The 27,369-nt window shown below is 48.4% G+C and overlaps 1 protein-coding gene across 1 annotated transcript; it reads right to left on the bottom strand.

Annotated features, from left to right (window-relative positions):
- Window positions 1-253: 253 nt before the first annotated feature.
- LOC137894354 (copine-8-like) lies at window positions 254-25,767 on the bottom strand. Its single transcript, XM_068739837.1, has 20 exons — window positions 25,685-25,767; window positions 20,957-20,997; window positions 17,891-17,937; window positions 17,656-17,759; window positions 15,445-15,484; window positions 11,965-12,041; window positions 10,239-10,302; window positions 9,685-9,788; window positions 8,544-8,648; window positions 7,934-7,975; window positions 7,511-7,586; window positions 7,008-7,064; window positions 6,842-6,903; window positions 6,610-6,656; window positions 5,056-5,237; window positions 3,056-3,183; window positions 1,981-2,083; window positions 1,180-1,237; window positions 576-649; window positions 254-466 (listed from the first exon to the last, which is right to left on the bottom strand). Exons 1-20 carry the CDS (start codon window positions 25,765-25,767, stop codon window positions 254-256), a joined length of 1,707 nt encoding a protein of 568 aa, XP_068595938.1.
- Window positions 25,768-27,369: the final 1,602 nt, after the last annotated feature.

The raw sequence follows: 27,369 nt of genomic DNA, 5'->3' as shown, positions 1-27,369 counted from the left end.
CCTGCCCCAGATTGGACTCTTTCAGTCTGATAACCGGGAGGTAACCTGTCCCGTTACTCCCAGGTAAACTCAGGGCCTCCACTGCGACGGACCTCGGCCCCTCTTCCCACGGTCAAATGTTCTCAAACGTGCAACAGGAGAGGTTTGCCGTGTGTTCCAAAGCTTCCGGTGAGGAGTAGGAAGAAGAAGAAGCAAACACAGGAGAGTAGAGACCAGTAGAGTCGGGTAGGGCCGGGGAGCAAGACCCCGGTTACTAGATTCGGCTTACCCGTCTGGTCAGGAGGGGGTGAAGAGCCGGAGGAGGACAGGGGGTGTACGGAGGTGGCATGGGCCCCGGTTTGATCCCGCGGGTACGCATGTAGGACAGGAACTGGTCTGGAATTTCGGCGAGCACTTCCTTAGCGAGGCGTGCCATGCTGAGGATGTGGTTTCCCCTCCGGTCAATGTAGTCTCTGAATGGAACAAACTGCAGAGGAGGAGGAGGAGGAGATAGGACACGCAGGTAAAGGTGAGAGTGACCTTTTCCCATTAATCATGAATCCCACGTTTCACCGGACATTCGTCCCCGTCCGTACCTGAACAATGTCCCTCTCGGCATAGCGTCCTTGGGATGAGATCCTCTCCTCGTCTCCGTCCAGCTCGATCATTTCTGAGGAGGGAAGCACATCCGGTCACATCCTGGCAGGAGACTCCGTCCACCATGTCAAAGCCGCGGCGGGATAACATCACATGCGAGCGCCTGCGTTTTAAACCTCTGCAGCCATTAGAGCGCCAACGGATTTCCTTCGTGCGCTGGCGATGCCAAATGTGGCATGAACGCTGCGAGTTTGTGTCGCCGAGCGTGAAGCAAGCGGCACAAAACTGAACCAGAGGGAAACGTGTCCGAGCACGCGTGTGACGTGATGCAGCTGGGACGGCGACGCCGTAAACATGCCGACACGGGACGGAGGTGAGGAATGTAGCCATTCAAATCAAGACGCCATTCCACACATCCACTTAACCACGGATTCAGTGTGGGATGAGGTGGAGGACGGGTAATTAAGGGGTAGAAGAATGGAGGAGAGGAGTGAGGAGAAGAAAGAAAAGCGACACAAGGAAGGGCTGAACCATGTGGGAGGCGAGATAGGAAGGACGACGGATTACCGCATGCAAAACAAACAGCACTTCGAATCTGCTTACCGTCAAATTCGGCTGGTCCAACCCCAACTATTATAATTGACATGGGCAAAGACGCGGCCTGTGAGGAGAGGGAGGAGGCAGAACGGGAACATTACCGGTGGGGCAGAAGCGAGAGGCCTTCTTTTCACCACGCTCCTATCTTAAATGCTGCAGTCCCAAGCTGTAAGCTAACAGTCTATAGAGAGGAAGCTTCCATTGTTACCACGGCTGGGGCTCATCCAATCCCATCTACGCTCCGTGGCCTGTTTTGTCCAGCCAGTTCTGGGGTTTGTTTCATTTCACGCGTCTACAACTTTGTCTAATTCTCCCAAAAGCTTGATGGCTAAAAAATGAGTCCATTTTACATCCCCCTGCCCGGAGCTGCCCTGCATCACGATGCCGGTTATTGCATCTCAGCCGGAGCGGGACAGCAAAGTGCGGATCCAGTGATGAATGGAGGGTTTTCAGCGGCTCATAACTTCCTGCGGTTATTAGCTGGACGCCCAAATTGCCTGAGATACGAGGAGGATGCATCCTCCGCGGGCTAGTAAATAATTACTCTCGAATCTTACTTTAGAATAATATTGCATCACAAGGGGGCATGGGGGGGGGGGGTTTGATGAGGAGCAGCTAGGCTCTTACTGCATGAACGGCCATCCGGTGAAGATGAACAGAATATTTCAAATAAAGAGGAGGGAATGTGCCCACCGCTGCTCATCGGTCAGCACCTGACCCCGCGTTTCACCTCCTCCCTTCATCGCTGTCTTACAGGCGAGCGTCGGATGCAAATACAGCACACAGAGTTGCAAGCTTTTACCGTACATTGACTATGGACTCCTTGGTCTGCGCCATGTCGGTGATCACACCGTCGGAGATGATGAGCAGGATGAAGTACTGCGAGCCGTCGGTCACAGCGGACGCGTACCTGACGAGGAGAAGTCAAACAGACTTGAACTCAGGCGTGTTCTTAGCGCCAAGCTGACTATTTGTTGCTTAAACCAGCATGAAGCGTTTCAACTGATGTCACGTGTTTTTGAGAGTCTATGTTAAGCCACACGCTTACGCACAAACAGGCAATTAGGAATCTGCCATTTTATTTTTTTTTGCTCTTCCGGGTTTGTAAATGCTCCACGGCGGTGAGCGCTGAACAATGCGGCTATTCTGAGGCTGAGTGGGAGGAAGGCGCTCAGGGAGAGAGAGAGAGAGAGAGAGGGAGATGGAAGGAGGAAACAGTGCTTGTTACAGTCAGTCTAGAGGAGCCCGACCAGGCACGGGAACCCACGTGGAGGCTGGAAAACTACATTACATAGCGTCATTAGTAGTTGTGGTTTCTTTAAAAGTGCTGCTGATAACTCCTGATAAAACTACTGGAAGTGCATGCATTTATTTGAAACATTTAAAACAGCCAAAGTGCTGCTTTTTGCATTTGTAATCTGTTGCTCCAATAAAGATTTCACTGCACTTGAAGGCCGACGAGCCCGGTGAGTGGTTTCTACTTGTGTCTATGGAGACTCATGCGCTGCGTGTTTGTGAAGTGGTGGGAGGTGTGACATTCACAGCGCCGGTTCTTCTATTGGCCATGGGAATTCTCAGTTTTCTTTGTTTTCTATTGTTCCCTTGCATCATGTGAAGGCAGCGCATCGGTCACCGTGCCGACTGGTTCTGAAGGACCGATCCTGAGTGTATCCACACCTCCACAGCCGGCCACTGATTCATATTAGGTCAGCGAGGCATCTGAACCCACTGCGTTTCCCTTACAGCAGCCGACACGTGACAGAAAATTCACCGGACAAATTTGAAATCTCTAAATTCTGCGGTGGCGCTGCGCTCCAGGATCCGACCTTTGTGTACCCGCCTACATGCTCCGCATTCCGTGATGTGATTAAAGCGGACCTACCTGGCCACATGGTTAATAACAGGGGAGAAGTGTGTGGGTCCGTAGAGACGCACGGATTTGAGACTCTGGTAATAAGCCTCCATCACTCCCTCGATGCCGCTGCAGTACGGGTTCTGTGGGTTACCGTTCTGCACAAAAACACAGGAGGAGAACATTTAGAGAAAAGAAAGGAGGCTCTCCTCTCTGTTTGACCTTGTTCTCCTGGCAGCTTGGGTTGAAGAAGGCCCAAGGGAACAAGCTGACCCTGAAAGTTGTGTGATAAAATACATGCATTGGAGAGTGGAGAGCCATTCATCAATAAACTAGAAAAGCACTCAGAGCACAGACCTCCCCCAAGCAGCTCGTTCCCCTCCTAACTGGATCTACACCGTCCACATGGTGATCTGGATCAGCACCAAAAGATTCTAGATTGTTCTTGGTATCTTTATGCACCAACCATGAAAATTCAAAGTGAATCAGAGTTGATGTGTATTTTTAACTATTCTTGAATCCATAAATGGGTTTTAATGTTAAAATGTAATATTTGTTCCTGACCTCATTCTAGATCAGAACCAGAAGACATGTTTCATGATGGTTCATATCGGACCCCTTTATGGCTGTGATTTTTGGTGAGTGAATTGAATGCAGATTTTACAAGATAAGATTTTTTTTAAAATGGGAAAATCCAGAAGTTTCTGTATCCAGACGGGTATCCAGATCACTCTCAGAATTTCATGGGATCTAAATTAGACCAAGACCCATCTTCAGATTTGTTTTCATCCAGATCCATCCAGCAGTTTTTCAGTAATTCTGCTAACAAACGCCATCAAAAACAGAACCTCCTTGGCAGAGGCAACGAAGGATGCTTGAATCAAAAGTCTCTTAGGAGCTGCTGCAAAGCAAGTCAGAGACAAACAAAGCTTTGTTTTTATCACTGAGCCGTTTCTAAGCTTGAGGAACATGGAGGTCCTTGTAGAATAAAACAATGAAAGACAATGGTCTCATTCTGTCTTCGGAGAGGTTGATTATAGTTTTATCTCATCTGTGGCGCTCTAAAAACACACGCCTCTTTCACAGGGATGCTGCTGGCGGTCTTTTCAGTCTCCTCCCTGCTTGAGGTGTTCACACGGCACAGCTATCGATTTAATGTCCGATATGATGAAAACCGAGTTAAATATATTCCAGGGCCGTTTGACGTCTTGCTTCATGATGTCTTGCGAGGTCCCCCCCTGAGACCTTTGTGCATTCTAACACAATGCATCATTGAACACAGACACGGCTAAAACCGTGGAGGAATAATCGTAACAGCACCAGCCTGCAGAGATAAAACATAGATTTGTGGATTTTTATATCCATTTATGAGAAAGAAGGCGGGGGATTTATTTTAGAAGCCGTGATGTTTTGGATGCAAACTGCAAAAATAACAATTTTATATAAATGCTAAGATGCATCAAAAACAACCACCACTGGGCCAAAGCATCAAGCATGCTTCTAATGCTATCAAAAATGATTACCTGGTGTAAGAGGCACGAGAGGCTTGCAAACACTTTAAGATGCAAAATCCAATCTTGCATTATAGCTATTGTCGACAGTCCAATTCTTCTGTTGCAGAAGAATATCCCGAGGCAAACTATGTTAAGGTCTATAACGGCGCTTACGAGAAGTGATGATAATTAGAAAAGCTCTTCTACTGGCTTCTAAAATATCCTGTTTGAAGTCATGGCCGTGTTTTTTATTCGTCTGCAGCCCCAACATCCTTGGAAAGCCATTAAATTGATGCCGTTTGGTTGGGTTTTAGATATCCGCAACAAAAAAAGAAAACAATATATATTACTCAATGCAACCCATATGTTTTGGGCTATTTTTAATGATCGGAGTGCGAAACACTGCTTTGCTTGACTACAGAACACCGAGCTCATTTGGCTTAACCCTGTTAGCGCCGACAGAGGAAGATGCTTAACACCGGACCAATACAATCCCTGTAAATGTATGGATGCTGGGTGGAGGGGTCACCTCCTCACCAGGGCAAATTCGTGTGAGATCCGTCCATCCGGCGGAAGCTTGGCCCCGAATCCCAGCGCAGGAAACATCTTGTCGCTGTCGTAGTCCTGGATGATCTCTCCAACGGCTCGCAGCGCCATGGCGTAGTCGTTCAGCTGGTACGGGCTCATGTAATGCAGCGAGGTGGGCTGGGACGGGTTTCCTGGGAGCCAAAAAAGCAAACACATCAGCATCAAATTGTAATTATGCCTGACGCTGCGAGTCATATTAAAAATAAAAAGGGGAGTGGGAACCTCCTCGGCGAGCCACAGCTGCACTGGAGGCAGTCATAATCTGACGAGTTGCTTCAAACCTCAGCGGGCGGTGCACGGAACCACAATATTACAGCACAGCTAATTAACATCAAGTACATGCTATTCATGCAACGCGCCAGCCAAAATGATCCCAAGTCTCTCAAACAGTCACAAATCAACGACTTCAGAGCTGAAAGAAACACTGAGCGATTACGCGATTAAAACTCGCAACTAAAATAATCATTAAAAGCAGCCATGGCAAACAAATTCTGCAACTGGCTGAGGATGATGTTTTCTCATTTTGACACCTTAAATCAATTGGATATAAATCACATTGAGGCAGATTGTAGTCTTAGCAAATATTGCATCCCAAATAATGAAAATAATATCCTATTAGAATAGAATGCCTGCGTAGAACAGAGGAGATGGAAAGAGGGATGGAGTCGGGGTTATCTTGAAGGAAGTGTCGAGTGTCGGAGAGACTGATGAGTTTGAAGGTGGAGATTGAGACAGTGGCTCTGAGGAAAAGGCAGGAGGCGGAGCTAGAAGTGGAGGAGATGAAGATGCTGAGGTTCTCCTTGGGAGTGACCAGGTTGGATAGGATTAGAAATAAGACAATAAGAGGGACAGTGAAGGTTCAACATTTTGGAGACAAGGTCAGAGAGGTCAGACTTTGATGGTTTGGACATGTCCAGAGGAGAGACAGGGACTATATCGGTAGAAGGATGCTGAGGATGGAACTACCAGGGAACAGGGCTAGAGGTCGACCCAGGAGAAGATACATGGACGTAGCGAGGGAGGACATGAGAGTGGCTGGTGTTGGGAGGACGATGCAAAGGACAGGGTGACGTGGAGAACGTTGGGTTGCTGTGGCGACCCCTCACGGGACGATGAAAGTAGTAGTGGGGCAGAAAGAAAATCTCCACAATTAATGAAAACACAAGATAAATATTGCCACTGTTATTTCATCCACTCTGTAAAATGGAAACTCGTTTGATGTCAGCGAAGAGAGAGGCTTATTTCCCCCGTCACGTAATTATATCTCCTCAACTGTTCTCTCACAATGCACGAGTTCTTTCAGCAACGCCGGCTTTGTGACGACTTGGAGATTGTAGATGCGACTTTCTGTCTGTGGTTTAACGAAGCGTCAACGTCCTCGTCAAAGTTTAGATGCGCATCAGAGCGCCGCGATCAGATGACGGCGTAAACAGATTGCGTGTCATCAGAGTGAGTAAATTTGAATCTTTTCACTGATGATAGCGGGGCGTATGAAACACTTACCATTTGATGCCGTGAAATCAATTGCCACCGTGAAATTAATCTGCGTCCTACAAGAGAAAGCAAATGGTGTCAGGCGTGACGCAGCATCATCAATCACGCTGGATTAAGCCACAGCGTGTTTCAAAGCGCGCGGCAGCGAGCAATTAAGCTGTCTTAATATCACAGCTGAGCGCTAAACGCGGTGAAGTCATCCCTCTGAGTGGATGATGCTTCGTCTCCGCCGTGGACCTACCCGCCTCGGATGTAGTCCAGGAAGGACAGCTCGGTATCCACCAGGCAGGACAGCAGCGTGACCTGAGAGACACACCAGAGACACAGTTCATCACGGTCCCAAAGCTCTCCAGGACAGGTGTCAGAACAACAAAGCCCCCCCCCCCCCCCTCACTCTGTGGACTCACCGTCCCTGAGTTGTGGTACTTTTTCTTCTTCTTTCCCTTCTTCTTTGGATTTAGCACCTGTGGAAGAAAAGAAACACCAAGTTGAATCTTCTGAAAGGGCTATTCAGAAAAATGAAGCAAGAAACCGAATCGAACATTTCCCACCACCAGATTACATCCTGCACCTCCAGAGAGATCCGGATAACCTTGAGGAAGTTCATGGCAAGCAACCAGCCGAAGTCAACAACCTGCTCGTTACCGGGCGTTCCACCCCCCCACCCCCCCACCCCCCGGATGATGTCTCATCCTTATTCCTAATGAGACTCTAGACTGCCATGTAATCAGGAAACGAGATGATGAGTTTGGGTTCCGTCTAGAAAAACAGAAATACTGCGGTTCGGTGGTTTTCCTTTTCTCTTGTCTACAGACAGATCTGTGTTGTCTCAGAGTTGTCTGTTGGATTTTAGGGTAGGATTTGAATTAGGGTGGGTTTAAGGAAAGCGTGTTTGTGTGAAGAACATCACCTCGTAGATGTGAAACTGCGACTGGCTTCGGGACATTTCTCTGTAGCTGGTGCTGAACTCCCCGATGAAGTCGTGGCTGTAAAAACAAACACACTGTCATTTTCCATCCGGACCCAGCCTCAGAAAAGGCAAACACAATCCTTGCACAGATTTTATTCTCTCTTTGAGGCGTATTTATAATGTCTGGAGTCGTTTTGCTAAATAATCCGAATCGGATGGAAGCCGGAGGGAAGAAATGAAGCCCATCTTTAACCTCTGATTGGCTGTTAGGGGACGATTCCCAAAAGCCCTTCGTATTTTATCTAGTTTACATTTTACAGGCTTCATAAATAAATTAGAGAGCAATAGAAAGATGGACGGTGCGTCCTAGCGTTCAATGCAGGCGTGGTCAGCTTTAAGAAGCAAAGAGAAGCGTTTCCTCACCCGCCGTCTCTGTCCCAGTCGTACACCTCCACCTTAATGCTCCTTCAGGGAAAGAGAGGAGGAGCCCATTATAAGAACAATTAGCGCCACCGATTTATAATCGTTGTAGTTAAGCGTGTCTCCTGAGGGAGTGGACAGGGGACAGGAGACGTTTTGGTCGTTTTCAGTTTACTCTGAGACATGCAAGGTAAAGAAGAATTCTTAAACGAAAAACATTAGCCAATGGGACGTTGTTGCTAAGTAAAAATAAAGAATAAATTGATGTAAAATGTCAAATCAGAAACGCAGTGAAGCTGCATCTAATAACCACCTCCTCCTGCCCGCGTCACCAGGATGTTGCTACCGTTGGTGATTGGGGGGGGGGGGGATAAATGCCATTGAAGGGACCTTCAGACAAAAATGAGGTATAAATAAAACCATTTATCTTCTCATGTTAGATTCAACAAGAAGAGGCGTGTGTAACTATCTTTATTTCATCGCTCCACCTCGCCTGAGTCAATCCAAACCACCTTAAAGGAAGTTAAAGGCCACAGCCTCGGGTTTAATCTATTAACTTCATCGTCTTGGTGTCTATAAAGAGAAGCCGCCGTCGGATCGTCCGGGTTCATACCTGTCGTAGTCTCCGTTACACAGCGCCCTGACGGGAATTTTAAAAGCCTGCCAGACCGGATCCAAAGTATTCTTCACCACTTCTGTTTTATGGCAGATGGTATATCTGTAAAAATAAAACGCACAAACGTGTTAGAGGAGACACATTTACCTTAAATCACATTGAGTCTGAAGACAGAGCGTGACTCTCAGGATCCTTAGAAGGCGAAGCATCTCAAATGGGCTGTAACCGCCACATTTTAGTAGCACTTATTGCTACATCTACTACCCGGCTTTTACTACAACTTTACTAACCAGTCAATCAGCGATGCTATCGCACCATTCAGACATGAGGCAATTCAAACAAAGGGTTAAAAATATGGCATTAAAATATAATAGATTGCTTCCAGTAAGACCTGTAAAAACATCGTTATAATAAACCAGCCGGCTGAAGATAAATGCTTTGACAAGATTCCCTGCCTGCTGTTGGGATGGAATTCGTGCCATCGTCTTGATGTGGATGTCGAAATTTACGTCCAGGACTCCAGGTTGGTAATTACACCAAGATTTGTGCTAGGAAAACTAGCTCCGGTCCTGGAGCTGGATGCTAAGGACCTTTTGTTACGCGTGAACTCTGGCTGGATCATTCACATCCCATCCTTTCCTCTGTGGCCCCTGTCTGGCTCTTTGCGGCCCCTCGTCTGGCTCTTTGTGGCCCCTCGTGTGGCTCTTACGCCCGGCGGCTGAACATTTAGGCTGCTTCACTAAACACCCAGCTGCACAACAAGAGAATGTGTGTCGTCAGTAAGGCGTTGACGTGAGTGGAAGCATCTGCTGGACGGAAGAATCCGCAACCTCCACACGGTTTTCACTTAACTTCGTGTCCATCCTTTCCCTCTTATTCTCTTCTTGCCAAGTCTGTCCTATTATCCCTGCTCATCCCTCCGTCGGCTGCTTTATCCCGTTAACGGCTGGGGGACAGAGGTCACGTATGCTGAACCAAGCGTTACGTAAACTCACATAGGCAGTTTAGATGATATGTCCTCCGTATGGGAGCTATTTGGAGCATGAAAAAAGCGTCTACGTGTCCTTCAAACACGTTTATACACGGCTGATGTGAGATCCCTGCTTCCATCGGATTGGGAATGGCCATTTCAACTTACGATCCGTCTTCATTACTGCGATAAAAAACGAGGAAAGGATCCGACTTTCCAAAGAAGTCCTTCTTATCCAGCTTGTTGCCACAAAACTGCAGCATCACCGACTCCTGGAAGGAGGAAACATAGATGAGACTCAAACTCAGCTGCAGGCGTATAAATAAATCGTTTATTTTTTTGTCTTAATCATATTTGGTGCGAATACCATTCAGAGAGGTTTGTGAAATAACACAAAATCTGCAGGTGGCAAAAACACCAGACAGCAAGACTGTCTGGTGTTTTTTGTACTTTGAAAGAGAGTGACTCAAACGGACAGGCTGACTCATTATGACATCCAGCCGGAGCCATTATGACGTCGTGAACAGAACCCCAGTCCTCTTGACACAACTAAAACCTAAGATAATAACCAACGCGCTCAAGAACAGACCTTAAACAGAACAGAATCCTTGATGCTAATCCAAGCTTGTGTGAAACAGAACCTTAAATAGGGGAAGATTAGACAAAGGTCTTGAAGTTCATCTTGAAACCGATAAACGGGGGGGATTGGAACAGAATCTTACCCTGCAGTTGCTCAGCTCCTCTGCTCTCACTATGATAGCTCCACATTTCCTTCCTGGGATCCCACTGGAAGGAGAACACAGAGGTCAAACATTCCCGTGGCTTTAGCGTGCATGTGGCGTCTCCAGCAACTGGTTTGGGACCAGTAGACAAAGACTAACTTTTATTACTCTATGAATTAAACCACCGAATGTGGTGTGGTTGCAGCCGGGGCACGACGGAGTGGCAGCTAAACTGCATTGACACATCAACAAACAAACATGCTGACACCCTCGTTAGCACAGGAAGCTAGCCGAGTCTATTCATTTTCCCTTTCCAGTATGGGACAACAATCTTTCTTCATGTCACAACGTGGATCAGTTTAGTCTGGATTAACATCTGTTCTCGCTCGTTCTTTGCCCGACTGCTGACTTAAACATCAATAGATGCGTCATAAACATCACAGCATCCTGAGCGGCTGACATTTTAGCTGCTGTTTAACTGATGAAGCGCCTCCAGCTCATAAAGCCAACGGAGGCTGACCACTAAAAATAGAGCGAATGAGTGCCACAGGCCCCGGGAGCGGATTCACATCGAGGAAGACGAGATATGATTTCATTTGGCGGCGGACTGAGGGAGCGCGCAATAACACGTGGAGAACCCCATCACCGTCCTTTGATACACGGGGGGGGGGGGGGGGGGGGCATTTATTCACCGTATAGCTAGCGTCACAGGACGGAGGTCTCGCACTCGGTCTGAGAGCCGATGCAGTAAAGATGGCCCCTACAGAGGCCGAGGATCATTATGATGAAAGGAGGAGACAATCTTCTGGGTTCTGGTGCCTTTAGGAAGGTACCATCATGTTCCGCGACACCGACATCAATGGTTCCACAACCAGGCAGCCCCCCCACTGAATTCATCCAGATGGATAAATACCGGTACCGCAGGAAGTGGAACAAACCGGATGATATTCTGTCAGCTCGGCATGACAGGATGGACCACGCTGCTACTTTTCAGATTAAATGAACGTCGAACGCTTTCATGGCCCATTTGGACCAGCCGGTCCCGCCCGCTGCACCTCGGCTGTTCCCTCGGTGGTGGAAGCAGAACCTGCATGTCATCATCAACGCCGTCCTCCTTGCTGCTCTTTAAAGTTCATGATGCTAGACTGAGCGTGACGCTTCCACACACACACACACACACACACACACCAGATCTGAGTGTGTGTCTGTAGGCAGATTACATAACTTTATCCATCTTATTTTTGTGTCATTCTTCACCAGCTCTTTTCAGCTGCAACCACTCAGTAATTCTGCTAACACACACACACACACACACACACACACACCCTTTCACACACTGACAGAGTCATGCATGTAGATGCCAGTACATTCATTCACACTGGACGCCACTCGTCCACTGAAAGGCGCCGATGGAAGCGTGGCTCTTCTCCAGTGGGAAGCTGTGATGACATAAATAGTGATGGTTCTGAGTCCGCGCTTCGGCTTGGCTTCAAACTCAAGCATCACGAGCTAAACTTAAAAATAACACTGACAATTTGGGATCCTTGAAGCTGAAAGGAGCTGAATCTGAACAGATATCGTGTGGCTCCGTACGACGCCGCATCGCTAATAGTTTCTCTGATTAGAGGCAGGCGGCGCGCGACCTTTTGCCCGCTCGCTTTCATCATGAACGTCTAATTAAAGCAGCAGCGACTGTTGCCGCACGCGTGCAACATGTTCTACTCACATCAAAGGCTTTTCCAGGCGGCCTCCCAGGGAGCCGACGATCTCGCCCAGCGTACAGAACCCCTGGCCCAGGAAGTCCTGCATGGGTGGAAGAAGATGCACAAAGCCGGTTAAACAGCATGAAACTCCACCCTCAAATTGGGATTCAGACCGACGGCCGTTTTCATTTTTGTCCATATAAGATAAGCAACTTAAAAACACAAATAAAATGTATCAGAATGAGAATCGGAATACTTTAATAATCCCACAGGGAAATTATGTAACGGGATTGTTAAAAAAAAGTGTTTGGTTGGTGGAGGCGTTTGGCCAGGAAGAAGAGCAACAGAAGAGTCTGCATACAACAGGCAGGGCATGATTGTTCATGCACTGACACTGAGGCCTCCCCCACCACTGTGTGTGTGTGTAAGTGAGTGTGTGTGTGTGTGTGTGTGTGTGTTAAAGTGCTTTGACAGATGAGCCGTGCTCAGTCCGCCGGGCAGAAAGCTGCTCCAAAGATCTTTGCCGGTGATGAACAAATTTCTCCCCGAGCCGTGGCCTTGAAACAAAGAGATGACAAAAAAGCGGACTGGCCTTTGTGTGAGAAGATAGCAGCATGCTAGCAGCTAGCAGCCAGATACAATGGCTGCTCCGCCTCAGATGAAGACGCATCGATGGCAGGAAGTTGCGATTTCTCCAGTCAAGTCGGTCCTGCACACGCGGTTATGTCGTCGTTTCATGCTCAACATTAACGGAGTCGTTTGTGATGAATTGATGAAGAACGTTTGACTGCATTTCTTTACAGTTTAAATCTAGTAAACTTCATCAGTTCTCACGAATGTCAGGTCCCAATGTATAAGCTCCGCCCACTCAGACCATCATTCCCTCCATCCAGGAGGGGACGGGGCTTCTTCCCAGTCATGTAAACGGATCATATCGGCCCGAGCCTCTTTGTTCTGGCTGAATACTGTTTACACCTGTCACCTGTTCCTTTCAACAGCAGTTCAATTTTGGAAGGTTTGTTCAATAGACCTTAAAGTAACAGCTCTTGACGACGCGTATTCTGAAAGGGCACAGTCCATCAACAGACTGTAAATAGCTGTGCACTGCTTTCAGGAAGCGATTCCCCCCCCTGGACGTCTTTATGATAACTCTACGCACCGAATGAATCGTTAGCTCAAGCCACAGGCTGAACGACAGGGAACCCTTTCTTCGGCATGCCTCAGCGGCCCCCCCGCTGCCTCGGGGAGGGTTCTGATGGCCTTGCTATTGATTCTGGGAAATCAATGACAGTTTGGATGCTCTTTTTCATCAACCTCTCTGACTGAGTCACTCGTGCACGCCTCCGTCATCGTTCTGGGCTTTCATCTCGCTGCTGTCTTGTTTTGTCTTTTCTCTCATCCTGTTTTTTTATCTTATTGTTGAACTCCGCCTGATTTTGTCTGGACCTCCAGCTGTTTTTATTTCTTTATCTCCCTTTGATTTATCTTTATTTATTTTTCCTGTCTCGTTTCTGCATTTGTCTCTTTTTGCTCAACCTGAACAAGACAGGCTGGAATCCATCATACATAAGTGATGACGTTCCCTCTTTGGAACCTTGTAAACGTAGTTTTTTTATGTGGATGACAGCTTTGAACTCCAGATGGGAGAACTTTGAACTGCATTCAGAGGGAATTCAATTACTGCCTGCAAACACAGAAGCCCAGTCGCTCCTCCACTTTTGCTATAGATCAAGTTTAAAATAATAAATACTTTGACGTGGGATTATTGATTATAAGAACGCTATTGTGGGATTTTCCCCACAGAGGATAAAGACATTCCTCAGCGCTCTCAGTAGAAGCCCAGGGACGCGCCGGGGTTCAGCTTGGCCCCAGGTATATGGCCAGAGAGCTGGAACAGGAACGATGCTGCAGCTGCTGCTTGAACTGAAAGTGAAGGATGGAGCTGCAGGGAGTGAAATCTGATAAATGGGTCAAATGCGCGACACACGCAGGATGAAGAGTGTTTAACCTGCACTTCATCATCGGGGGCGACAGGAAGACACACAGGATGTTTCCCGAATTCAACTCCCATGAGTAAGAGAAGCTGATTTATCTGAAGAGGAATGACAAAAGCTGATATTACAGCAGCAGACACACGTCTCCAACCTTTGTGTCTGAGAGAACTTCAGATTGGAGATGATGTTTCTCATCTTCTATCCTGTTTGATCATCCTGATGAGCCGTCTCTCCCTCTATGAGCTCAAACGATGTTGTAATTCCACCCGTTCCAGCCAGAAGACCGGCGTCTTCCAACATTAAACAGCATTTAGAGCAGCAGTTCCAAGCAGCATTAATCTGTCCACATGAAATGAAAATGTAATATGTATGTAATATAATGTACTTATCTAAAATATAAAAACTAGAAACGCACTCAGAGAGCACAGACCTCCCCCAAGCAGCTCGTTCCCCAACTAACTGGATCCACTGGTGATCTGGATCAGCACCAAAAGGTTCTAGATTGTTCTTGGTATCTTTATACACCAACCATGAAAAGTTAAAGTGAATCAGAGTTGATCCATAAATGGGTTTTAATGTTAAATGTAATATTTGTTCCTGACCTCATTCTAGATCAGAACCAGAATACATGTTTCATGATGGTTCATATCGGACCCCTTTATGACTGATTTTTGGTGAGTGAATTGAATTGGTTTTACAAGATAGGATTTTTTTTAAGCCTCCATTATAAGTAAATGAATGAATCCAGATGTTTTTGTATCGAGACGGGAATCCGGATTGCTCTCAGAATTTAATGGGATCTAAATTAGACCAAGACCCATCTTCAGATTTGTATTCCTCCAGATCCATCCAGCAGGTTTTTCATAATCCTGCTGACAGACAGACAGACAGAACCTCCTTTATGTTGGGAATGACTTATAAAATACAGGGGAAATGTTCCCTTACTATTGTTTTGGATTCGTAGAACTCTAAAGAAGAAATGCAGAGGTAATAAATCTTGCTGTTGGCCATGATGTCAGAGACGGATATCTCTGCCTGTTCCTGTTTTTATCTCTTCCAGGCTGAGAGGAGCTTTGGGAATCAAACAAACAGGCAATAAAGTGGTGGAAGAACAAAGGCAGAAAGGCTAGAACCTTACTAATCCATGGAATGCTACGTTAAAGGTAAGATACCCTGTAACCATAGCGACGGTTGTACAGGAAACGTGAAATGTGATGTGAAGTTTGTTGAATTATTAATAAGGAACAAGAAGTCTGTGAAGCGTCATGACATCAAGTTAGAAGTTTAAAGGCTCTCGCTAACAAACGCAAACCCTAAAAAGGTCACAAATGTTTCTCCAAAAGCGTAGAAATGTTTGGTTTGGGGCTAAAACTGTTTTACTCAGAAGAGTTTAAACTCCAACACGATGGCTCGGTTCATTGAACAAAATGTCTGAAACTACAATTGCTGCTGAAACGGCACCGAACCGCGCACTGAATGTTGAACAGCTGAGCTGAAAGAGACACTCACGTGTTTGGAGAGGTTGTCGCTCTTACAGTCCAAGTCGTACCTGCAGACAGGACAAGGGATGACACATCAGAGCGAGGCCTGTGATTGGCTGGATGCAGAACGGCCGCAAAACATGACTCAGCCGTCCAAAACATCTCTCCAGCTCAACACGATGGATGACGGATGGGTGGGTGGATGGATGGGTGGATGGATGGATGTTAGAGTTTGTGGTTTTATTTTTGACTCTTTGATGAATCTATGCAGGTTATTGATCTGACCCGCTCCTGTTCGGGTCGTTCAGTGCATATCAACAGAATCGTTATTTTTTTACGGAGACGGGAGATTCCGAATCTCCCTTCAAGTCACGTTGTGGAGGCAGGACTTCCAGCTGAGCGTTCATCCCGACCGTGGCAGCACACAGACCATGTGATCCACGAGCTTTATTTGCCCCTGTATCCCGGCACCCACCCAGGTGTGTGTGTGGGGGGAGGGGGCGTCGGCCTCTGGTGCATTTCTGCTGATGTCATTCCATAAGATCAGGGAAACACTCGGTGTTACGCAACACGCCGGCGGCAAAACGCACAGGTGCACTTCATGTTCTATTCACGCCTTGACTCCGCCCCTCCCAAATGTTCATAAATGATTCATTTAATGTGATTTAATCATGAGAGACGGACAGACAGACAGAGAGAGAGACATTCTACTGATATGTGCAGGGGGGGGGGGGGGGGGGGGGGGGGGGGTTAAACTGAGCGACGGCGACTAACGACAGAACACAAACCATCATTTTGCTTCGTACCGATTCTGGGGTCTACCTGTAGTTTTATTCTCCGGGCAAGGAGAGAAAGGGAAATAAGGCGAAGACGAAATGAATGCCTGATTTCCTTGTGGATTTACATTTGCATCTCTCAACACCTTTAAAGATCTTTTCCATTCAGCCCCTGACGATGAGGTGCAAGACTTTTATTATCATTTCATCCTGGGCTCCTGATGGGGAGGGGTGACACTGAGTTTATGTACTTTAACAGGAAAAAAATTCATGTGAATTTAAATCTGTTTTACTTTTGATTACTTCTATCCTAAAGGAATGCAGCTCCTTTTGAGAATGTTTCTCGATGACTTTTCGAGGTTCTTCACCTTTGATCCGATAACTAACAACCCACCGCCGGCTCTTTTCCTTCAATGAATATCTTTCGTTTCAATCCCCCCACCACCCTCCACCCAAAAATAGAAGTGGTGTTGGGGCAGCGAGCTGAGGGTCAACGGGGATTTCCAGGCACAGCAGCGGAGAAAGGAAAACGTGTTGTGGCTTTAGGGGTCTTTGGGTAAAGACGGCGTCGGATGGTTGGTGGTTTGCAGGGAGCTCACTGCTGTCTGGGTGTATGGATGTCCCAAAGGGAGGAGAGGCGCTGAGTGGAAGTGAAGGAGGTGCGTTAATGAAGAGCTCAGGAGCAACAGTAAAAAGACTTCCAGACCTCAGGACAGAGGCTGAGGAGGGGGAGGAGGAACCGCTGGTTCAGTAATGAGAAACCAGGGAAACGTGTGAATGTGTGCAAAACAACACCCGAGTGGTGGAAGGGGAAAAGTGTGTGTGTGTGTGTGTGTGTGTGTGTGTGTAATGTGAGGCACCATGAGTTCTAGGTGTTAGCAGCCTGCTAACAACAATCAGCTCTGCAGCAAACACAGAGTCGGTCAGGTAAAAATAAAGGAAGCGCCCGCCCAAAAAAGTATTTTGTTTATGAATTACGGGTTTTTTTCGGCCAGACTTTTTGTTTTTTTCACATGAAAAGAATTGGCCGCATGTCATCAAAAATCTTTTTTTTTTTTTATCCAGATCCATCCAGACGTTTTTCCTGTAATCCTGCTAACAAACAAACGCCTTCGAGAACAGAATCTCCTCGGCGGGAGGGAATCGGTTTCATGGTTGTTTTCATTGGACGTTGAGATGGAATGACCAAAGGCTCATAACCAATCACGAACAGCGAGTGTGTGATTCACGGCGTACGCCTGGCCCTTAGTTTGTCTGAAAGCACTGCAGGAACGGGAAGAACTCAAATGGAAATTCTGTTGAGGAAGTGGCACGAAGAGGTTGTCTTTTAAGAGGCGGAGGACTTACAGCTCCCTCTGCGAGGACCATGAATATTTCAGTGGTTGACCATCTTTGCGCTGCGCAGAGCAGCGCCTGCACAACACAAACACACACCGACACGCACAGGTCAGCTGAACACTCACAGGTCAAAGCGGAGATTCTGCCTTTCTTCAAAGAAATAGTCCAGGATGAATTTACGGACAAAGTCGGGGTTGAGGGTGTTGTCTATGACTTCTGTCCTGCCGAACTGGAGGAGAAAGGTGATGATTTAACACAACTCGTTTTCCCTTTCATTTCATTTGGACAAGTGTTGCCGCGGAGCCCTTAAGACTCCTCGGACGCATTCGGCAGTCATAAATGCAATCCGTGCGTACTCACCTCTCGCCATTCCCTGTTGGCGATTCCTTGAGTGTACAGCACACAAACTGTTGAAAGAGAAGATGGAGGAAGAGAGTGATTAAAGAGTTTTAAACAAACAGTCAGTCCCCCCCCCCCCAGACTTCAACGTGACAGCAAAACTCCAGAATTAAATGTCACTAGAATGCGGCCTGGCAGCGGGATGATATTTCAGTGAGGGTGGAAGTGGGGGAGGACGGGGGGGGGTAAGGAGTGTTTGCGCGGGTGAAGGGAAGTCCTCCATACTGACATTCAAACATTTCCATCTGAGGAAGTCTTGGGAATGCTTTTGGGAATGCACCGCTAATAGAAACAGCGAGGCAATCGGCCGACACTAAAATGACATTTCCTTAGCTTGATCACCTGGAGGTGATTCACCGACATCCGATCTAACTCGGAAAACGTTGTGCATTGAGAACTTGAAGAACGTGAGCACGGCACAATCGGTTATCTGAGGAAATGAAAAGCGTTCAGGGTAATGTCTCCACGGCGATGGGAACACTGTGAGGCTACACGGAGGCTTCTAGATGCAAAGGTGCGCTTCACCTCGACTGACCACGCCTCTGAACGCCACCTCTGAGGTGTGTTCACCGGATGGAGCTCCGTCTCCGATCCAGAGACGCTTACCGGCAGGAGCACCGAAAATATTTTTTTTCTTGCCTCTGTCTGTTTGAAGGCATCGAGCTCATTAGCCTACCCAACCAGGTGTGTGTGTGTGTGTGTGTGCTTCAGCAGCCTGAGTCATCCTTGCATCACCTCTGGAAAGAGATAGTTAACTACTTCTGCTTTTATTTTGACAGTGTTCAAATTCTCATCATTTAAAATAATAATAATAATAGTAATAAACTTCTATTAAGCTTAAAAAATTTAAACAGGAACTTTACTTTTCCCAAACTTTACTGGAGTTAAAAGTCAAAATCACGGAACTTCGAAATAAAGGTCCGGTCAGCAGGGACACTCAAGAGCCGCACAGAAAAAGAACTTGAGTGCATCATGTGACACCTGATTATGGCGGCAACACCTTCCGCTGGAGTGAATAGCATTAGCATTAATTACAGAATCAATTAATTGCAAATGTATTCCTGATTTAATGTCTGTTCTCCCAGCAGCTGCTGGAATGACATGAATAATTCAGCCGCGCTTTTATTATCCTCTCCATGTCTGCCTGATAAATTCATTTCACTCTCCAAACGTGATCCAAAACAAAAGCCTGGGTATAAATATTACTAATAGTTCACAGGAAGAAGAAAAATATGGCTCTTTAGACGGCTGATAAAAGAGCAGCGGCTGATTGGTGCGCTCCGATGGCCCGTGTTTTGGCAGCCTGTCAGAATGGATGCCGTATATGTTGCATGGAGGACGCCGGGGCTCAGCTGCTTCCATCTACACTCGTCCTTTTATCTGTGAGTGAAGACGTGTGCTCTTTCTGCAGCGGAGCGCCCTGCATCTATCGCACGACTGCGAGGCACTGGCGTGCTTTCACTTCCTCCCGTTCATCCAGTCTGATGACGATGATTGAAGACTCACACCTGCTGCACACCTCGATAAAAAAGAAAAAAGTGCCTGCATGTCCGCCCTTCTCTCACCTAACGGAACCACGGAGATCCGAACCCATCCCTAAAGAATAAAGTAGACAAAAACATGCAGAAAACAGAAGCGCTGGATTGTTTTCCATGAATGTGGTGCCTGAAGCCTTTCGTGTGTGTGTGTGTGTGTGCGTGTGTGTGTGTGTGTGCGTGTCTGCTGAGGCGGTCTAATGCTGCGTGACTGGACCCAGTGCTGTCAGCAGAGCAGAGACATGGACGCAGCACAAGTGCCTCCTTGGATAAATGTTGGCTTGGGCAGGGATGCTCATGCTCCTCTCCCGCTGTCTGACAGCTAAAGGTCCAAACCCATCACCGCGAGAGCTCACGGGTCGCGTTCAAAAGGCTCCGACCCAAAGCTACGAACAGCGCCGCCCAGGTGGGAATGTGTGGAATATTCAGGAATGGTGGAAGAGTCTAAACTAATCCAACCCGGTATGAACAGAGGGCACAGAGGATGTTTAAGATTCATGGCTGAATCCGGTCTGGGACTTACCACCCCCCCCCCCCCCCCTCCCCCTCCCCGGCCCCCCATCACGGTTATTTTTAGAAGGCTTTCACCGGACAGGTCTAAAACACGACTCCATGGAAGCATGTAAATACTGTAGAACCACGTGAACGCGCGTCTGCACGAGTTTGAGACAACAACAAAACCTCTAATAAAACCCGAAAGGTTTCCGTCAGTCACGGAAGAATAACTAAACGTGAAGCCTGTAAGAGCTGGATGAAGTCCGCCAGGCGTTCCAGATGTTACCCGGCGCTAATTACACCCATCACCAACCCAATCAGCCCGCGCCATCTTCTGTAACACGCGTGACGTTCATACAAGGACAGCCAATCATTCTGTGCTTCTACCGTGGCTGGTATGGACGCCGCCATCCCGCCACGGCCTCTCACGTGCGCGATTCAGGCGTGGTTGTTTCATCGTGTGTGTGACGATGCTGACATTTAAATATTGTAGCGTTTATTACCGACCTGCTTCAAAGGAATCACCGGATATCAAATGCCACTTGTTTTTTGCAGCGTTCAGCCTGCAGTGTGAGTTTTATATATACACACACACACACGCACACACCCTGGCAGAGTGTTCACATCCTACAGAAACACACAACAATTGTCGGTTTTAAAACCAGCGTTTACTTTGCATCTTCTAAAGGAAAAAGTTTCTCCAAGAGAGCGAGTTCTGTTTTGCTGCTTTAAGTACTGCTGCAAAACAGACCGGGCCTTTAAAAACCACTGGACCGGCTGCCAAATTGAACCCCTGCTGTCAAGGGTGTGTGTGTGTGCGTGCGCGCGCGTGTGTGTGTGTGTGCAGAGAACAGTGACAAATACGACCCCTGACATATGCAAATGTCCACTGAATCACAAGACGGAGCGTGTGCGTAGGTGTGTGTGTGTGTGTGTGTGTGTGTGCGTGTGTGTGTGTGCGTGTAGCCTGCTGGGAGTGTGTGTGGGAGGAGCTTACTTGGATCAGACTTGGAGAACGTGTCTCTGTCCAGCAGGTTTCTGAAAAACAAGAAAACATTGTCGACGTGAAACCAGTTGATCGCTCTTTGGCTTTCACAAACATCAGAACGTTATTGCCTCCTACCCCCCCTCGGCCAATTACACCCCCCCCCTCTCTGAGCTGCCATGACATTCACATGACATTCCGGTCTTTGCTCTTTGCAATGGGAGAGACAAATGGACCGAGGAGTCCCATGTCGGAGCAGATGCTGCTGATGCTCGGCGGCTCCGAAGGCATTAAATATGAAGGCAGAGCCGACAGAAGCAGCGGGGCCGCTCCGGGCCACGATGGGAACCCCGGCGTGCTACGTCAGAGGAGGGGCTTTGTGCCAGGGTCACGTCCTTACAGTGTCCAGGTCTCAGGAGGACCGGGACACGGACAGGACACGGATGACAACCCCCCCCCCAAAGGGACTGGATGAACTCTTCCCAGCTTGTACTCCTGCATTCAGAGTCCATAAGGCTTTCATGGGGCGAACCCGAGGAGACATCGCCCCCAAAAATCTACGATGTATACCAAAAAGCACGGGCAAGCAAAATGCAACAAAGTTCTGCTGAAAGGAATCTGGAATCACATGACAGATGCTGTAGATCCAAACCCCAACCACTGGGCCACGGCCCGGCACTGGTCCGTGAGGCATTTGTTACCGGGTAACAGAAAGAATCAATAATTAGGCCCGAGCGCCTATCTAGGCGCAAGGGGTTATTGCTTTTGCAACGCAGAAGACGACAAGTTGGCGAGCGCAGCCTTTGTTGGCTGGTCGTGTCTCGAGATCAGGTCTTCCTGATCCCGGCATGGTCCGGATGGTGAAACACTCGGCTGCCTCGCTGTCAGGGATCACCCACCGGCTTTTCCCTGAACCCGAGAACCTTGAATTAATGATAATGAGCGATGGAATCCGGCCCGGTTGGAGTTGAGTCTGAGAGATTGTGTCCGACTTCACCTGCCAAATGGGATAAATCTCCATGGGAACGCAGCGATGCTTCCCGTTGACTCCCAGCGGAGCCCGGGCGGAGGCGAGGAATGAGAAGCAGCAGACCAGGGAAGAAAAAGAACGAGGAAAGACGGGACAGTGAGTGCTGGCAGAATGACATTCACTTAAATGAACATGGTAACCTCCTTCTGAGTCACCTCAGGGCCTCCACCTGGTCTCCATGGAGACAACTCTGTCAAAAACCGGAGAAAGTCCGGGCGGTCCGAACAGAGCGGCTTGTTGTGCATCAAACATTTACGAGAGGAGTCCCTCCTTGACACCGGAATTCCATTTCAGATCCCAGCAGCGACATCACAGAGGAATCTCCGGATCCTCAATGGTGTCTTTTTAATTAATCGTTCTTTTCAAAGCAAGTGTAAGAAAAAGGAGGCGATGCATTCAAGGTTCTGAGCTTCCTCGCTGCATCCACCTTCGCCAGGTTACACAATGCCTGAGGGGGTTTTCCCAGCTTGTGTTTGCCAGTGGTGTCTGCGGTTCACGTCTCTGGCGACTTGTCCTGGGACCCAGAGGGTGAACAATAGAGAGGTTGAGCTATCGGCTCCTCCTTAGTTCAGTCCAGCTTTATCCAGAAAGTTTTGAGATTCCTAGATATGCAACATCTAAACATTCAGATCTGCTGGAGGACCCCCCCAAACATCCTGCTCTGCCCTGCCGATGCGCAGGTTTTGCTTAGTGTCTGTGGGAACGTAAATGTCCTAATGAAGAAGGTCTCTCTGTGAAGACGACAATAGGGTCGATTGACTCTGAACAAAACTCCAAGAACATGTGATCGATCCACTTTTGAAGCACCTGTCACATCGGTGGTGCATTCAGGTGCTCGGGGGGGGAAATAAACGCCTCCGGTGAGAAGAAGTCTATAGCATATGCTAACTAGAGCGTTCCAAGTACCTCATGCTTTGTGTTTATGCTAAGCTAAACGCTACGCGTTTCCATAAAAGCACCATCAACTGCTCTGTCAAGTCAGCCATCCCTCCATCCATCCATCATCCATCATCCATCCACCCTGGGTCACAGGAGGCACGTGGCTTTTCGGTTTGGGTTTTTTCGGCATCCATTGTTGATTATCTGCCTCAACAGCTCAGAGATGAATTCATGAAGACAGATGTCTCAGAACGTTTGGACGCGTCGAAGACGTTCTCTGGAGTGATGAAATAAAACGGTCCATTATCAGGGTTATTGATCAGAGGACGAAGGAAGGAAAGGAAACACCTCTCCCTCTGTCAGGAAGTAGAAGCTCAGACAACGATCCCATTCCCACAACATCACCTGCCCTGCCCAGCTCCAGATTCAGCACCAAGGACAGCGCCAGATTCAGACCAAGGACAGCTCCAGATTCAGCACCATGGACAGCTCCATCCTGTCCTTCGACCTCCAGAGTCCAGAGGAGGGCCAGACGCATCGCCACAGACCCCACCCACCTGGGCCACAAACTGTTTGTCCCGCTCCCATCAGGGAGGCGGTTCAGGTCAAGAAGAAGCAGCACAGCAAGGCTCAGGAACAGCTTCTTCCCCAGAGCTGTGAAAGCAGTGGTTCCCTTGTGGTGATCTGGGACTAGAATGGACGCTCTGTGCCTGTCCCACTGTGCTGCTGTTGCTATTTTGCACTATTGTTTGCTTGATTATCTGCCTCATTCTCTCTGTGTATATATATCGTCGCTTTAAGAGAGATTTTGGTTTTCGTTTATGTTCCCACGAGTGCCTTAAGCCGTGGCCTTCACACAATTTTATTATGTTCGCATAATGACAATAAAGTATCTTGAATTAAAGGGACAACCCCCCCCCCAAAAGCAAAAATAAATAAAAGATATCTCAGGACCTATTGGATGTGCATCATGTCTGCAGATTCACACCGGTTATTATAAACACGGAGGTTGAACAATTTTGCTTCTGGACCGTCATCAGCAAGAAAACTTTATACGTACAGCTAACGTTAGCGCTCTAAATCACGCTGCGTCGCGTCCTGTGTTTTAGAAGCTGGATTATTTTTAGCTCAAAGACCTCAGATCGCATTAAAATCAGCAGAAAGATCAGTGGAAGTGCATCAAACACACTAATCAGCCAAATGTCCTCAGATGTGTCCACAGCAATCACGGGGATGGAAGGAGGGGGGCCGTTCCGAAGATGAAAGAGGAGCAACGCGGAGCAGAGGAGGCGGATCCGTGGTGTGATGGTGCCGCGTCAGCTCCCGCAGGTAAGAGGGTGAAGCTACTGGTGCCTGATTAGGACAAATGACTCCTTCAAAGACTCATTAATGCCGCCACTCCGCTTCCCAAGCCCAAGGCCTGCCCCACCGGATCATCACAGGCCGGGCTTTTGGACTTGGGACAAACATGGAAACGCCACGCAGCCGGGCTCCGGATTTAAATCTCCGCTAACCGCCTTGCTTGACTGTACGTTTTATAAAACGCCATCGCCGCCTTGTTGGTCGATGTGTGTGCGAGACCCAAACACAACGAGCCTGGACACAGGACTTCTTCTCTCATCCATTAAGTCCGTCTCTTTCTTCGCGTTGCTAGAGGAAAGGGCGACATCGACCGGCCCCCTCGGCGGGGCGGCGGCGGCGTTCAATAAAGCCATGTCACAACAAGCCGATTCCTCAACGGTGTATATACTCCCTACCTTTGTGTCCAAAGGTCAGGAACGTCGCTCCGGTGTGGACCACTCTGATCGGATGAGACCCACAGAGATGGACGTAAAACACAGATGGACGCCATCTTGATGAAAACTGAAGCTGCAGACGCCAAAAGAGAGGAAGGCGGACGCCATTTAAAGTCGCACGTCGTCCACCTTCATGATAAAAGACAGGAAGGTCTGGACCTCGTCCATGAAAGAACCTACAGCCACCAAGGTATCGGATCTGTACCCAGGGGTCTCAGTAAACCATTGGCTTCAACCAATCAGTGGCCTGCGTGGTTCCCCGTGACAAAGACACGCAACAAAGGAAGCTGCACGTTTACATTTGCGTAGTTTGAACCGCACCGTTCATGTTTCTGATGGTCTTCATCTCATCAACACGTGAGAGGAGACACGACTCTGTCCCGATAGTGTCCCGTCCTGGGGGGGAAACACACAACATCACGGTCCGATGACCCGAGACGCCTCGACGACCTCGTTAGAACAGCTTCCTACAACGGACAGGTTCATTCTGTCACAGACAGGAAGCAGAACCGGCGGCCCGGATCAGACCGGCTGATCAATGAGCGCCTGCTGGAACCGGTACCTGCAGTTTAGTTACACCTGCGTGTGATCAGTGTGGTTCTGATCGTATTCATTAGTTCATGTTGCGATGGATCGACTTCAGTAGTAAAACAGGACACAAGGATCCGACGCTCGTCCGTCAGCCACACACAGAATCCTTAATAATACAAAGACCTACACGAAAGATTAAATTATTATTAACTTCCTCTATTCCGAGGTAAAAACTAGAGACAATAACTTTCTGCGTGGGGTTTGTGTCTCACCTCCACCTGGTGACCCTCCAAAGGTAGGATCACTAGGATCCCCCCCCCCCCACAGTAAAAGCCTGTCTGCATCTTTTACTGTTGGACCAAGAGGAATCCGTCTTTTAAAATCACGCGAACATCCACGCAGAAACACGAGCGAGTTTCCAGCGCGCTCTCCTCCCTCCATCCATCCCATCCATCCATCACACCACCGGGCATCTTCATCATCATCAGCGCCCCGTATACTCACCGACAGGAAACGGTGAGTTCAACTTTGGTGGCCGGTATCGCAGCCGTGAACGGGTCCACGTCTCCGATACACGCCATGTTCATCGAGCTGCTGCTGGTCGATCACAAGCCGAACCGGATCCAGCGTCCAACCGGCGGCATGGGAGGGAACCGGGATGAGAGTCGAGTCGAGTCCGGGATTCACCTTCCAGCGTTCGGGGACGCGCCGGAGAGGTCGAGGCGGGCGTGGAGCAGCTGCGCGTCGGAGTCCAGTCTGTGCGCGCCTCGATGCTACCGGGAGAGGGAGAGGATGGGGGGGGGGGAGCGACACGCACTCACACACGCGCGCACACGCCTACCGGAGCGGACATTCAATTTCCACCTTTATTCCGCAGATATATTGATATTATTGGTTTTATCGGATCCGGTTCGGTTCTGGTTACAGATTTTGGGTCTTACTTTGGGTAGACGACAGATTTAAAAACTACATTTATGGCGACTATACTGATGTTAAAGTGAGGATTCAGGAATTTAAAGGTGTTCCTGAACGCGTCCCGAGGCAGTTCCCGTTAAATGTCAGGAATGTTCAGGTTCCGTTTCGGTTTGAAGAACCTATAGGAACATCAATATTCCTGTTTCCGGCGCGGGAGGGAACAACCCAGAAGTTCTGAAGGTTTCCACCGGATATAGGAAGTGTCGGATCTTCTCCAGGTGACAGAAACCACCTGAGCAAAAACGGAGAGGTGTCGGGTTCGGTTGGGTTCAGCACTCGGATCAAACATTTTCACCCTCAGAGGAATCAAATGGAATGTTTCCCTCCGACTATTCCAGATGAAATGAGAAACCCTGAACTATTTGGACTTCCATCAACCCCCCATGTTCTGACCCAGAACCCAGCAGGGGGCCACCAGGCGTCACTGACTGGTGGGGTTCGGTCCGGTCCGTCTTTCAGGGTTCCACCCAGAGAGAAGGAACAAGCCTGTGAGGATCAATATTTTTTGATTCACTCTTTTAATCCATGCTTGCAAAGCGTGAGCCTTCAGTTTGGGTCTGATCGGTCCATCTGGACCTTCAGGTTCTGCTGAATGGGTTTGGATCCATGCCTCAGAATAGATTCCCATAATGAGAGCGTGAAGCGGATCAGACATCTCCGGAACCAGCAGAAGAACCCAACCGTCCCAACAGGATCCTATCCCAGCTGAGTACGGGTGAGAGGTGGGCGTATACACCCTGGACATGTCGCCAGCTCATCGCGGGGCTACAGAGACAGACAGACGGACCACCCACTCACACACCTACGGACACGTTGGAGCGATCGGTTCACATAAACGGCGTGTTTGAGGAGGAAACCCAGACACGGAGAGAGCATATAAACACCCCAGAGAAGGGAATCGAACCCAGAACCTTCTGGCTGCGAGGCGACAGCAGTACGCAAATCGATTTTAAACGGTCAAACAACGACTTTAACATCAGGTTTGGGAAACTCTGAAACAAACTTCCCTTCTCCGCCACGCTAATGAAAGCTCAGCATGAAAGTACCCGGCAGCAAAACTGTGACGTTGGGTCGGGTGAAGCGGCTTTCAGACCCAGTTTTGCTGAGGCGGGTCAAAGCGCTGCCTCTCGGGGGGGCAGAGATCTGCAGCGTTCTCCCGAAATAGCTGCCCGTGCCTTTTTTTAAATGAGGATGAAGAGACTCTCATGGAAGGG

The sequence above is a fragment of the Brachionichthys hirsutus genome, chromosome 5 (assembly GCF_040956055.1).
Source record: "Brachionichthys hirsutus isolate HB-005 chromosome 5, CSIRO-AGI_Bhir_v1, whole genome shotgun sequence".
NCBI classification, from domain to species: domain Eukaryota; kingdom Metazoa; phylum Chordata; class Actinopteri; order Lophiiformes; family Brachionichthyidae; genus Brachionichthys; species Brachionichthys hirsutus.
The sequence above is the reverse complement of the archived record's forward strand: the minus strand, read 5'-3'. Positions and strand labels throughout refer to the sequence as shown.